The following is a 15,376-nucleotide window of genomic DNA, read 5'->3' as shown; positions in this document are numbered from 1 at the left end:
ATGATTTTCACTATTACTGTTCAGCAGTTTTGGTTCTTGTGTTATTGAAAAATTTGGGGACTCAAATAAATGTTATAAAAGCCAGTTTATTGTCAGACAGCTCTTGTTTGAACTGTATACAAAATGTTATTCTTTAAAGTTTTTACATCAATAGGTATGAAGTTTTAGCCACTTTTACAAAAGTCTTTAATTTTAGACTTTTGTAAAAGTGACTCAATTAGATAATATTTCATTATGATAAACTAATTTAATACTGCTCATATAGGATATTTTACATTTCTTTGAAGCCCCTGAGGCCAATCTTGGTAAGGGTATAGAGTTAATTAAAGTTTGTAATATTCTTCTGAACATTAAGTCAATTGATATGTTGTGTAATGTCATGGTAACACAAATATTTCACTTTGAAAGCACCAACAAAAATGTCTTATTTCCAATATTTGCACTGTTTTTAAAGATACCCAATTTAGAGGGCCATGTCAGGAACCTTTAGTTGTATATTGGTATCATGTTGGCGGCGTCCTCGTCCGAAAACATTTGGTTTTCACACTCTAACTTTAGTTAAAGAAAATAGAAATCTATGAAATGTTAACACAAGGTTTATGACCATAAAAGGAAGGTTAGGATTGATTTTGGGTGTTTTGGTCCCAACAGTTTAGGAATTAGAGGCCAAAAACAGGTCCCAAATAAGCATTTTTCTTCGTTTTTGCACAATAACTTTAGTATAAGTCAATAGAAATCTATGAAACTTTAACACAAGGTTTATGACCATAGAAGGAAAGTTTGGATTGATTTTGGGAGTTTTGGTCCCAACGAATTAGGGGCCCAAAGGGTCCAAAATTAAACTTTTTTGTTTGATTTCATCAAAAAAATGAATTATTGGGGTTCTTTGATATGCCAAATTTAACTGTGTGTTCAGATTGTTAATTTTTGGGGTTCTTTGTTATGCTAAATCTAAACATGTACTTAGATTTTTGATTATGGGCCCAGTTTTCAAGTTGGTCCAAATCATGGTCCAAAACTAATATGTTAAGTATTGTGCAATAGCAAAAAAATTTCAAATGCACAGTACTCAGCAATAACAAGAAATCTTCAATTGCACAGTATTCCGCAACAGCAAGTAATCTTCAATTGCACAGTATTGCGCAATAGCAAGAAATATCTAATTGCACAATATTGCGCAATAGCAAGAAATTTCTAAGAGCAGTTTTGCTATATAGTAAGAAATATTCAATTGCACAGTATTGTCTCATTTTCAAATTGGTCTGCATAAGGTCCAAAGGGTAAAAAATTAAACTTTGTTGGATTTCAACAAAAATTGAATATATGGGGTTCTTCAATGTGCTTAATCTAACCATGTATTTAGATTTTTAATATTTGGGCCCAGATCAAATTGGTCCACATTGAGGACCTCAATTTGAGATCATTAGGGTCTAAAATAGAACATTATTTGATTTCATTAAAATTGAATTCTTAGGGTTTTATAATATGCTGAATCTAACCATGTGTTTAGATTTTGGATATTGGACTTAATAGGTAAATATCTAATTTAAATTTTTTAAGTTTTTAAGTTTAAAGTTCTCAGACCACACTCATTTTGTGTCAGAAACCTATGTTGTGTCAACTTTTTAATCACAATCCAAATTCAGAGCTGTATCAAGCTTAAATGTTATGTTCATACATGCCCAAACTGTTCAGGGTTTCGACCTCTATGGTCGTATCAAGCTGTGCCCTGTGAAGCATCTGAATACTGTTTAGATTAGAGATGTTGTGTTTTTGAAACATTTATCTGATTTCACTTTTTATTCTAAAGATAATAGTTTGTATGACAGCCGCTATCCTGGAAATAAGGCATTCAGCTTAAATCCTTAGCAATAAAGTAGCACCTAGGCAGTGAGTTTATTGCCTACATAATGTTAGGCATTAGTCTTAAATCCTGAAAAATATGTGCAGGCATATAACTCAATTCCTAGGTGTTAGCTTATTGACTACGATTTAGGCTTCATACTTAAGATCACTTTTTGCCACTACCATATACATGTACAAAACAATAAATAACAATAGCTATTGATTTTATATTTCTATAGATAATGTAAAGAGAATGCTACCCAAATCAAATGATACTACAGAACACATACCTGCTCAAATTGAAATGAATAGTCAAGAGACAGCCAGTTGCAGTGAAGGACCAAAAAAGGATAGAGGCCCACCACTTAAATCCTCTATGGGTATATTTATTTGAATCATTTTTTATGTAGGGTTTGTAGAACATTAAGAGTAGATTTTAGTAATTATCTAAACTAGGCTTTTTTATGAAGTTAAGAATGTATTTTTTTCAGTGATCTGAATTTATGAATTTATTTAATGAATAATGTAAACAAGTCCAAATCTTTGTGTTCTTGAAATTTCATAACAAATTGACAACATATTGTTGGGTTACCGACCCTGTAATGATGATTATTTTACAGTTTCAATTATTGTCTTGAATTTATCTACAGGAAAAGTGAAATTGAAAAAAGTAAAAAAAAAATAAGCAATTAAAATCTACAAAAAAGTAAGAATGACTGAAATTGTCAACCATCTTTTATAAGAGTTATTGCCCTTTTAAGAAGATATTTAGACAATTTTTGGGTGTAATCCTAGTTTTTACAATTATTTGTGTAGCTTATTTGCAAAATTTCAGTGATTTATAATATTTTTTTTTTATGGCAGTTGGTTTAGATGCAGGAGATGCCAGTCAAAATGAAAGTTACAGTAAAGATGGAGGTAAACAAATTTATGCTTTTTTGTCAATTTTGCAGTGATTTCAATTGTATTGATTAATATTAACAGAGTTCCTTGAAAGCTTTTTAGCTCACCTTTCCCTTAATATAATTAGACCGTTGGTTTTCCCTTTTGAATGGTTTTACATCAGTAATTTTAGGGCCCTATATAGCTTGTTGTTTATGTGAGCCAAGGCTCCATGTTGAAGGCCATACATTGACCTATAATGGTTTATTTTTTTTATGAATTGTTATTTGGATGGAGAGTTGTCTCATTGGCACTCACACCACATCATCCTATATCTATTAAGTTTTTGCAATAACTTGGTGTCTTTTGTCGCTTCTGTTGTCCGTCCTTCAGTGTAGACTATTTCAAAGATCTTTTACTCTCAAACTACTTTACCAATTAAAGCTGAATAATTTTTAATTGATTCGCTAATAGGGTCTTTGCATCGGAACTTAACACTTTTACTATAATATACCAGTTGTTGGCATGACACGGGTTATGTTCTTCTCATATATGTTATGATGGTATAATTGTGTGCAGTGGAAATGCACAAGTTCTTTCAAACTGACATAACATTTATTTTTTATTTTATAGAACATAGAATAAAAAACTGTTCTACTTATTCCAAGCAATCATATTTTCTTTTCTTTTAACTTTGATGTCACATCTATCTCTGAAACAATTTTAAATTGAATAAATCTATTGTTACAAAAAAGAATAGATTTTTACCACAGGGTGTGAAGAGCAGGGTTTCTCGAAACACTTGCTTCTACATCCAGAAAGTACAGTCCATTGTTATTCATAACAATAAATTTTTTTTAATAGCATAAACAGAAGTGATTACTTGGATAGTGTTCATTACAATTGCATAAAACATTCAACAGCTATTTAGATTTGGATATTGGGCTCTGTTTTTAAGTTGATCCACATTAGGGTCCAAAGGGTCAAAATTAATATTGTGAGAGGCTATTTAATTTTGGGCCTGTTTTCAAATTGTCATCTTTGAGGTCCAACATACAAATGTCTTCTTTTAGAGAATCACTGAATGGAATTAAACCAAACATAGCAGGAATGTGCCTTATGAGGGTGACCAGATTATTTTTTTTTTATCTAGGACAATTAAAGTACCTCTTCCCCAAGTCACTTATTCTTAAAAATGTCAAATTGTTTTAAATGACAGTCAATGTCCAAAATATCTGTTTGATATATTTTTATTTTCATACAGATAATATTGAAAGAATATCACCTCCATTCAATGATACTTCAATACGCATACCTGCACAAAATAAGATGAATTGTCAGGAGACAGCCAGTTGCAGTGAAGGACCAAAGAAAGCTAGAGGCAGACCAGTGAAATCATCTACTGGTATATTTATTTCATTAGATTGGATGGTCTGTTTGCGAAGCAATAAATTTGAGATATTTGATATACTACAGAAATGAATTTGAAATTGATAACATATACTTTTATAGCCTATAATATGAACACAAAAAATATGTTGTAATGATGAAACAACCCTCCATCCAAGATCCAAAAGTAGTGAATATAAGCAATATAGATCATACTGACTTGGGACAGGTATAAAAAACCGCTCAACAATACGCACAATATGCACAGTAAAACTAGTAAGAGAGGTCTGAATTTGATGTCAGAATATGAAACAAAAGAAAATAAACAAAATGACTTTAATATTTTTCCTTAATCTGTAGACTATCTGCCTTGTGAAATTAGCTTTCGTAATGATGATTTTACTTATCATTTTTTGGACCACAAGGGTTGTCCTGCCATTTTTGAAGTTATAAATGAATACTGTACGCAATTGAGTAATTCACTTACAGAAAAAAGAGGGGGGTGTCATGAACCATCATTCCAAATTTATATGTTGGGTCATAGTATGATAATTTGAAGTATGTATGTAATCTTTTATAAAAAAATCTTCTTCTCTGAAACATATGTGTCAAATTTATCCACAATTCTCATTAGGTTATTTGGTTTTAAAAATGTGTCGAATGACCCCACCTGCCAACAATAATGGTGGCCATAGCTAAGATCAGAACATAGGGGGAAAATGTAGATTTTAGTTTATCTCCAAAGCATTTAGAGTAAACACTGACCAGTTCTACAACACATTGTTTGGTTGCTGCCCCTGAGCTAGTAATTAACAGTAATTTTGTAGTTTTTTTTAGCTCACCTGGCCCAAAATAATCTATGGTAATCTTTTCCTGAAGGTAGAAAATCCTAAGTTAAACCTATCTTACTGTTAAGTGCAATGTCTTTGTTTTTGGTAAAAAAGCACATGCTCAACAATTATTTTTAAGCTTAGAAACAGTTTTATTTTTGTAGGCGGAATACAGTCCTCAGCACATCTCCTGCTTTCATTATTCCCTAAACAGAAAAATTAAATTAAAGTCATGAGTGGCTCTCTTTTATTGAATGAGTTTTTATTAACTTGATTCTTTTAAATGTTTCTTTCAGGAGAAAAAAGCAAATCAACAAGGTCAAAACCTTACAGACCCTGCCCTTTCTGTGGTCTCCTTATGGCTAGATTGTCCAATCACATCCTTCGCAAACACAAAGATATTCCTGAGGTCAAAGTTTTAAAAAGGCTGCCCCATCAAGATCAAGTAAAGCAAATGGCTAACCTGAGGAAAGAAGGTATTTGGAAAGCTAATTTAGACCAGGTGAAAAAAATGGAGGATGAAGGATCTCAAGCAGAAGTAAAATATTTTAAAGAGAGGGAGCATGGAGCAGGTCAACTTGCTTACTGTTCTTTATGTAAAGGTTTTTTAACAAAGTCTTACTATAAGAGACACAGATCCACATGCACTGCAGTTGAATCTACAACAACTACAGCGAAAGCCTTAGATCCAGTGCATATTGCATCTCCAAAGTTTACTTCTTCATTTAACTTTGATGTTCTAGCAAAATTCCATAATTCTGAGGTAGGAAATTTATGTAGAACAGACAATCTTATAACATCATTTGGGCTGCAGATGTATAGAAATGTGGAGGCTAAGAAAAGTAAAAAAGAAGAAAAAAGAAAATCAGTTATGTCAGATATGAGGAGACTGGCACATTTATTGTTAGAATTTAGAAAACAATGTGAGATAAATGGTGATGCTGAGGCTAAATCAGCTGTAAACATGTTTGACAGAGGCAATTTTCATTCGTTGGAGTCATCCATTTTAGCCCTAACAATAAATGAAGAAACTGGGCACACAAAAGCAGGGCTAAAAATCGGATATGGCTATCTCATAAAGAGAGTTATCAAATATCTCACTGGAGAATTTCTCATCCAAAAAAAAGATGCTGAAGTTGATGAGATTAAGCGCTTCGGAGATCTATTGGAATTTTGCTGGCCAGGTATATTTGGGGATGCAGAATATAAAATAACTGTACTAAGACAGAAAGAATTGAGGATGCCATCTCGCCTTCCAGATGAGGATGATGTTAAGATGTTGAAAGAATGGCTGGAAAATAAAATTAAAGACATTAAAACGAAATTCCAATTTATAACTTCTAATGAATATGCTGAGATTAGAGATTTACTTGTATGCAGATTAACACTATTTAATGCTCGAAGAGGAGGCGAACCTGCTAGGCTTTTACTATCAGAATGGGATGATGCAGAAAATGGGGTCTGGTTTTCGCAAGATTCAGTGGAAAAGGTGGAGGACCCCATTGAGCAAAAATTATTATGTGAATTAAAGATTGCATACCAAGCAGGAAAAAGAAAGCTTGTGTCACTGTTAATACCCCAGGATTGTTGGGATGCCATTAGAATCCTTGCAGATGAAAAAGTTCGAGATGATGCCGGCATTGGGAAAGGAAATAAATTTTTATTTCCCACAACTGCTGGTAAAGATGAACATGTAATTGGATGGAGTTGTGTAAAAAAATGTTGCAAAAAAGCCAGACTTAGCAAGGACATCACTGCTACTGATATGCGACACAGGGCTGCAACTTTATATGCTGCAATGGACATCCCAGAAAAAGAGCGCCGATTATTTTATTTACACATGGGGCACAGTGCAGACATGAATAGAGATGTATACCAGTGCCCTGAATCCGTGAGGATAACAACATCTGTTGGGAAAGCTCTTCAATGTTTAGACAGGGGTAAGTACATTGTTAAGGATCATAACCCTTGGCTAGCAAAGATGTAGTTGAGTTTTTGATGTCATATAATTACAATAGTTTTTATAATAACTCCCCTCCTTCATAAAATCAGTCTTGTCATTCATTCTATCCATGCACTCCATGAAACTTTGCATACAAGATTAGGCGTCGTATGTATAGATATAAGAAGCAAGACAATAATGGGGGTAAGTCCCAACATTAGAGTTTTACATGTTCATAAAAATAAAATGTGATATATTGTCAGTGAGACAACTCTCCATCCAACAGTAAGTAGTAAATATAAACAATTAAAAGTCACAGTACAACCTTCAGCATGAGTCCTTGACTCACTTTGCTACAAATGGCCCTAAAATAACTTTTATAAAACAATTCAGGCAATACAAACACACAGTCAGATTTATTTAAAACGCCATAATGAAATATTATATGACACAATTAAATATAAGATATATATATATACATAAACTATAAAGGTCTAAAAATCAGAATTAAGAGATACAATATAACTGAAGATGCTGGAGCCAAAACAATCAATTTTAATGAAAACCTACTAGTTACACTTGTCAAATGATGAAGACAAATATATATCCTGAACCAAATTAAACCTATAGATGAAAAATAAGTGTCTTAAGATTTTTGCAAGCAGATGTGGTTCTCAACTCTGATTGAGGTTTGCCTTTGCGTTAAATGTTAATGCTGAAAGTTCAATTTTTTTTGCAGGAAACATGAAAGCTTCCTCATCAAAAGTTGCAGAGACTGGTCCAAAAAATCCAGAAATTACCTTCTCTCTTAAAGGTTAGTCAAATTTAATTAGTTAAATGGTACATACAGTACTGTGAAAGTACTTTAATTCTTGTGGTTTGAGCAACATTTACATCTTCATTGGTTTTTAGATTCATTGATTTTAGTTTTTCAAAAAAAAAAATTGAAAAATTTAAGCCATTACATATGAAGATTACAAATTGTTTGAATTGACAGAAACTGCAAAGTAACCATTGACCCATGTAAGTTATAACAAACTCACTTAAACCCTGAGATCTTGTGATCAACAGATTAAAGACCATCAAAGGTGTTAATTAGGTCACCTAAAGAAAACAGTAACATGAACTTTTGATATAAATGTATCTTGAATTTTAAAATAATTCTTATCAAAATCAAGCCCAGGATAAAATTACTATTTCCCATATGTACGAGAACTATGAGGATATAAAATTAACACTTTATCGTACTAGCATCTCACTACCAGAAATCTGACTTTCATTTATCAAAATTTTGTTTTTATAATAATTAAAAGATTAAAAGTTGCAGTTTAGATTATTAAATATTAAATGGGTATCATTCTGCATGCAGTTGTAGTTCATAGTGTGTTTGCCCTGTGACTTTTTTTTTTATAATATTCTGTACTTTCACAGTTTACTAATTATATATGACCAAAAGTGATTAAGTTATAGTGTAAAGTGGTTTCCTTGCGTAAATTATGTTTTTTTATTATGGTACATTATCAGAGGAGTGTTTATATTTTATGTAGTTTTCTTTTGTTATTCATATTTTTATATAGTATTTGTATTGTTGTGCTGACTGGTCTTTTCCATTTAGTTGCTCTCTAATATATCCTATTATGTCTTTTACTACTTATTATATATGAATTTCATTCAGTCTGCCTGTAGATGGATGTCTATCTGTTGGTCAATACATTTTTTTAGTGCAACTCTTTCTCACATTAACAATGTTTTGATGAAACTTAACCTTGGTACTGGCATTAAAATACAGATATTGTTTTAATTAATTTGCTGTCAGTCTGATATATGATTTGGAATTTATCTTAAAGGGACATTAGCTGTAAAATTGAATTCATGTTCTCTGATTTGAATCAAATTCTCATTTGGGATTTATAACTATGTAAAACATTTATCCAAATTATAAAAAGTCTAAAATTAACACTTTACCGTACATTTGCTCAAAATATGTAGCTTTATTTTTAGGCAGTTTAACTGCCTTATACAAGCACCCTGGATTTGTGTTCTACCCAATAATTGCTGAAATACTTGCCATTGTTATTATCTAGCTGGATTTTATGTTATTTATAACTTATTGGACAGTTTTTCATACTTTTAATTCTGATTTACAAAAAATATGACAAGAAACACCTTAAATGATCGTCGATTTTTCCAAAAGTTTTGAAGTTGCACATAGGAAGTAGAGCACATATGTAGTTTATTATCCCCTGAGCTTTTGGCTAAGATGTCAAAAACAAATGTATGAAATATTTAATCGCTGAAAATCTCTAAAGACAAATAGTTTAGATTTCCCTAATGGCAAAAGTTGAAGGAATCAAATGAATTATAAGGGGGTCTCTAGGGTAACTGTATACCATCCTGTTTAAGAACTTGGAAACATTTGAGATCCTCAACCCTAAACCATAATTATTCATGTATTGGACAATATACTAGTAACTAATCAAATGAAATATAGGGGGGTCCCTGGGGGTCACCCACTCCTCCTGTTTGAGAACTTCATAACCATCAAGATCCCCACCCCTACACCATATATATTCATGTATGGAACAATATAACAAATCATATTAAATATAGGGGAAGTCCCTGTGGTCACCCCATCCTTCCTGTTTGAGAACTTTGAAACAGTGGGGATCCCAACCTCTAAATTAAATAAAATATAGGGGGAGTCAATGCAGTCACCCCACCCCTCCTGATGGAGTTATTGGAAACAGTCAAGATCCCCAACTTTAAATTAAACCATATATATTCATGTATGAGAACTTATCAAATGAAATATAGGGAGAGTTCTTAGGGTCACCTTACCCTCTTCTGTTTGATAACTTAGAAACAGATGAGATCCCCATCCCATAACCATATATATTCATGCATTGGACAATATAACAAATCAATTGAAATATAGGGGAAGTCACTAGGATCACCCACTCATTCCTGTTTGAAAACTTGATAACAGTTGAGATCCCCACCCCAAACCATATTAATTCATATGACAAGATAAAAAAATAATTGAAATATAGGCGTAGTCCCTAGGATCACCCCACCCCCTATTGTGTGTGTTTTGAGAACTTGTAAAAGATTGAAATACCAACTCCTAAACCATATTCATTCCTGTTTTTCATTAAAAAAAAGACTGAATGACATACAAATGATAGTGCAAGTGGGGCATTCGTGTACTTTGGACACAATCTCGTTATAATTACCTGTCATTTTATTCCAAACTTAGACATCATAGACTTGGGGTGAAGGTGGGGGTCATTTACATTTACTATGAACTGGTCAGTCAGACCTCACCTTTGATCCCTGTAGTAGTAAACATTTGTCTGATTTGTGTCTCATACCTTTTGTACTGTAGAACACAAACTCAGTTTTCTTTTCAGGAAAGCAAGTCCATTCATACTTTTACAAGCTCGTACTAAAGTCAAATTGAAATACTAACAGTCAACTTATATGGACATTAACTATAAACTAGAAGAACTGCAATCATTGCGAATTTGTACCACTGCAGACTCATGACAGCGAAAAAAATATACTTGATATATGTGTTGCTTTTGAAAACCTTGATAAACTATGAATTATTTGCATAAATGTACAATTATATATGAATGTTTAATGTTTGTTCTTTTAAATCTTTGAAAATAAATTGAAGCAATATTACCACAGTTTTCATAATTATGTTTGCCTTGGTTTTTGGTTATCTGCCTACAGTGCTTACAGCGGTTTTATTTGTGTACATAAGCCTAGATGCCACCTAAATAATTAACTGTTGAGTTGATCTTCAAATTATTCAAAATCAGTTGTATTAGTGTTTTGGTTTAAATATTTCAGCCTTGAACATCACTGAAGAGACATAATTTGTTGAAATGCACATATGTTGCAATAAATTTGGTAGTTTATGTTATTTATATTATGCATTGTAAGTGATTATAATACTTAATGAGATGATCAACAGAAGTCACAAAAAAAAAAAGATCAGCAACCTTTAAATGTAAACAGTCAATTGTTGTAAATCTTTATACATTAATAAATAATGTGGTTTAAACAGAATTTTTTTTCTTAACCACTGAATATGTACCCGTTTTTACAAACTGATTAGGTTGAGGAATGATAAAATAATAGTTTTTGTGACTGTCCTTAACATGATTAATGCTTGTAGTAATTGCCAGATTGCAATATCAGGTTCATTCATTGTCCATAGACAATAAGATCAAAAATATTATGTTGTTAATGAATAACAGAAATATTTAAATGTTGATTACTTTTGATTTCAGACTTTTTGAATGAACTGGTGGATGATAATGTTGCAGTAAGGGCAATATCAGGAAAAGGATTGATAGAGGAAGATGAAGTAGAACAAAGACCAGAAAAAATAAGAGCTGCAAGCTGCATGAAAGATCTGATGCTACAAGATGCAGCAAAAGAATACTTCACAGATGATGCTTGGCTGGCAGCTGAATCAGTTTTTGATTTACTTCCAGGTATGAAGAATGAAAATAATATGTTTCATGCAAAAATCTATTTTAAGCGCCTTCTATCCAATAGGTCAAGTTTCTTTTAATTTGGCGTCATCTTCTATATAAACATCCATAATTTTTTTTGTCCTCTCAAACTGGATAGTGGGACCTACTGAAAATTTGTATACTTCAATGTCAGGAGCTTCAGGACGTTTAATTTTGGTGCTTTTGGTGATTTTTTTTTAAATGGGCCTGTTTTTAATTGGAATATGCATTATCTCCGTGATATGACATCTGTATTTATGTAGTCACCCTAGTAGTGCACATTTTTTGGGATGATCATGCATGCATAAATTTTTTTCCATTTAATTCCATTTGGGTAGTGTATAAGTCAATGGAGTGGTTAATCGTGCATGTGAATTTTGTGAGTGGGATTTGGAAGGTTAAACATTTCAAAAGGTGTAAGAGTCAATACTTTCTTTAAAAATCCATACCTGTAAGTTGACATAAAAATGTTAACTTTGCTTGGTAATTTGTATGCCCAAACTATAGCAGGGGGACATTTGATTTTACCCTTGTCTGAATGTACCTACGTACCTCTCAAAATTTGTTTCTGTTCTCTAACTTAAGTTTGCCTCAATCAAATGTTATGTAACTTGTACACAAGGTGTATTATCACAAAATACAGATCAAGTTTGAATGATGGTAGTGTCACTCTAACCATTATAGAGTTCTGTCCCTTTATAAATGGGAAAATTACAAAATTTTAAACATAACTTTGCCTCTACCAAATGTTATGTACAATGTTTATTACACAAAACACAGATCAAGTATGACTTTTGGTGGTGTCACTTTTACCGTTCACAGTTATGGCCCTTTATAAATAGAAAAATAGCAAAAATTTTAGTTTCTGTTTTCTGACTTGAGTTTGCTTAAACCAAACATTAGAAAACTTATACACAATACTTTTTACCACAAACACAGATGAAATTTGGTTGCATCATTTGAATCATAATCTGGTTAAAAATGGAAAAATTGCATAATTTTTAGTTTCTGTTCTATTACTTAAGTTTGTCCCTACCAAACATTATGAGACCTATACACAATTTACAATACTTGTTTGCCAAAAAAAACCAGAACAAGTACATGTTTGGGTAGTGTCACTTTTCAAGTTCTTGAGCTATGTCCCTTTATAATTTTTAAACAGGGGCATCATTTATGGACACAACATGACAATCTCCATTTATTTGTGTTTATCTCCAATATGTTATTCTGAACATTTAGATATCAAACTGTTGGTGGTTTTTTTCAGACTGTAGTGATGATGAATCTGAGAGATCCCACATGGTAAATATCACCCTATAGCTAGTTAATAATACATGTTGTATTTTTGTCAGTACTTGATATTTACAAGGTACATAAATGTTTTATAGTGATTTTGAAAAAAAGATGGATCATACATAAACTGAGGAACCTTTTAAAAAAGCTTGTAGAATTTTAAAATATTTTTACTCATTAGATGACAAAATGGAGGTCATGCTTGATATGAAGGATTTTCACTTTCACTGTTCATGAGCTATGGTTCTTGAAAGATTGAAAAATGGCATATCCAGTTGTATTTGTGCATTTATTCATAAATCCTTCAAAGCAAAGCTTTTCAAATTTTAATATGTTGTTAGTAATGATAAAATGGAGGTCAATATAAAAATGAAGATGTGGTATGAGTGCCAATGGGACAACTGTCCACAAGAGACCAAATGACACAGACATCAACAAATATAGGTCACCATACGGCTATCAAAAATGAGCAAAGCCCCATACTTGATAGTCAGCTATAAAAGGGCCTGATAAGACAATGTAAAACAACTGTTTTGTATTGATGATTGTCACTATTCCTGTGCAGGATTTTGGTCCTTGTGATATTGAAAAATGCTGGGACCCAAATAGATGTAAAAAAAGTCTGGTTTCTTGTCATTCTGACAGCTGTTGTTTAAACATTCTTTCTTACATTTTATGTCAAGTTCAAAAGTATTAAGTATATTTGGATGTCTTGTATGCTATGAATCTTGAAAGTGGAGGCTTTACTGCAATTGCTATGTTTCAGAATACATACGCACTTTCATAACAGATTTTGCAGGTTCTTCCATAAAATATTTTATACATCTTAAACAGGAAAGTTTTGAGAGTATTTAGATATTGGGAGATGTGATGTGAGTGCCAATAAGACAAATCCCCATCCAAATAACAATTTATAAAAGTAAACCGTTATAGGTCAATGTACATCCTTTAAAAAGTAAAATCACAAAATACTGAACTCAGAGGAAAATCAATTTGGAAAGTCCATAATCACATGGCAAAATCAAAAAACAAAACGCATCAAAAACGAATGGACAAGAACTGTCATATTCCTGACTTGGTACAGGCATTTTCAAATGTAGAAAATGGTGGATTAAACCTGGTTCTATAGCGCTAACCCTCTCACTTTAATAACAGTCTCATCAAATTCCGCTACGTTTACATGATGCGTTAAATAAACAGTCACAATTAATAAAATAGTCAACAAGTCTTAAGTTTGTTTTCTGTTTAGATTTTAAATACAACAGATGTAAGTGATATAAGAGATTGTGAAGATGAACCATGTTCTTCAAATGATTCTATGATATCTGGTGATACAGAGGAGCAAGTAGAGAGAAGAACAAACAAAAGTAAGTTTAAACTTAGAACAATGGCTGTCTTGTATAACTTGTTATTAATTTTTTTTAAATGAATGGGTAAATAATGTGATAGTGAGTCAAGCTGTGTTCTTGTAATCAATTTTGCTACTTTTCAATGTTGCACATCTAATTGGCCTATTTAAAGAACAAGTCCCTTGAACATCAGGTGCCAATGTTTTTAAATCCTGTCAGGTTGAACATCCGAAATACAAACTTTCCATGCAGCTCAACAGTTGTTTTGTTAAGTGTTTTGAAGTTTTACTTACACATGTATGTTCTAAATGGAAGTTAAACTAATTAACACTAATGAATTTGGAATAAGTTGCTAGGGACAAAATAGATCGTTGCTATATGGTAACTCAAATAAAGTTCTCCGACCACATTTATTGTGTCACGAGTCTATAGTAATGTATAACTAACTTGATCATATTCCAAATTCACACCATTTCAAGCTTGAAAATTTTGTCCAATCTTGCTCCAACTGTTTAGAGTTTGACCTCAGCAGTAATATAAAAAACCTCCAGATGGAGCTTATTTCTTAAACATAGATAAGAAAGGAAGACAATAACAATCAAAACCAAGGAGTAAACAAAGACTCACAAAACCAAAGGACATTTACATCAACAATTATAAATAATAATTAAGAAACAACATGAACTCCACTTTAAACCGGGAGTGAAATCAGGTGCTCTGGAAGGGTATGCATTTCCTGCACCGTATACGACACCCATCGTGTTATTTCTTTGTTCAGTTCGGTAATGATGGAAAGTTCTTATGACTGAGAAAGAGTATTATAGATTGCATCATACTATATAGTTGAGTTATTGTTATTGTTCGGGAAAAGTTCAATATATGATGCAAAACTTCAGAAAGTTCCAACTGAACCTGAGGCAGAAAAAGGTAACTTTCTATAACTTTGACACTAAAGCTGCAATAATAATTTTATCTCATACAGTCAAACCTTAGTAAACTGACCATGAATAAACTGGTTTCCTGTTCATTCAGCTAAAACTAAAGTCCTATTTTTTTTACTTCAAAGTCTTTCTTAAAATACCCTTTGTAAATTGGACCCTGTGTATTCCAAATTCCTGTCTAATGATTTAGTCTCAATACTCTTATTTACATCAATTATTACTTGTCAAAACTAATCTCTTGTGTCACAACTCAGATAACACAAGGATTCTAATGCAAAAAGAAACAATGAACACAAAGGGAAAGTGTCAAATCAGAGACTGATGTTACAGAGGTCTATTTGACAAATTGATCACATTCCAAATTCACACCATTTCA

At 32.2% G+C, this 15,376-nt stretch overlaps 1 protein-coding gene across 8 annotated transcripts in view; it reads left to right on the top strand.

The window, feature by feature from the left end:
- LOC134727280 (uncharacterized) overlaps positions 1-15,376 on the top strand; it is a 40,602-nt gene that overhangs the window by 19,137 nt on the left and 6,089 nt on the right. For 6 of the 8 annotated variants that reach the window (XM_063591692.1, XM_063591671.1, XM_063591680.1 and 3 more), the window contains 8 exons: positions 2,085-2,225; positions 2,710-2,763; positions 3,992-4,132; positions 5,243-6,886; positions 7,625-7,702; positions 11,190-11,396; positions 12,685-12,719; positions 13,960-14,077. In XM_063591692.1, coding sequence (XP_063447762.1) covers positions 2,085-2,225; positions 2,710-2,763; positions 3,992-4,132; positions 5,243-6,886; positions 7,625-7,702; positions 11,190-11,396; positions 12,685-12,719; positions 13,960-14,077 — 2,418 coding nt within the window. The remainder of the gene's footprint in view (positions 1-2,084; positions 2,226-2,709; positions 2,764-3,991; positions 4,133-5,242; positions 6,887-7,624; positions 7,703-11,189; positions 11,397-12,684; positions 12,720-13,959; positions 14,078-15,376) is intronic. The other 2 variants (XM_063591668.1, XM_063591705.1) reach the window with 2 other exon arrangements.

Source organism: Mytilus trossulus, chromosome 1 (genome assembly GCF_036588685.1).
Source record: "Mytilus trossulus isolate FHL-02 chromosome 1, PNRI_Mtr1.1.1.hap1, whole genome shotgun sequence".
NCBI lineage: Eukaryota > Metazoa > Mollusca > Bivalvia > Mytilida > Mytilidae > Mytilus > Mytilus trossulus.
This window is presented reverse-complemented; position numbering and strand designations above follow the sequence as displayed.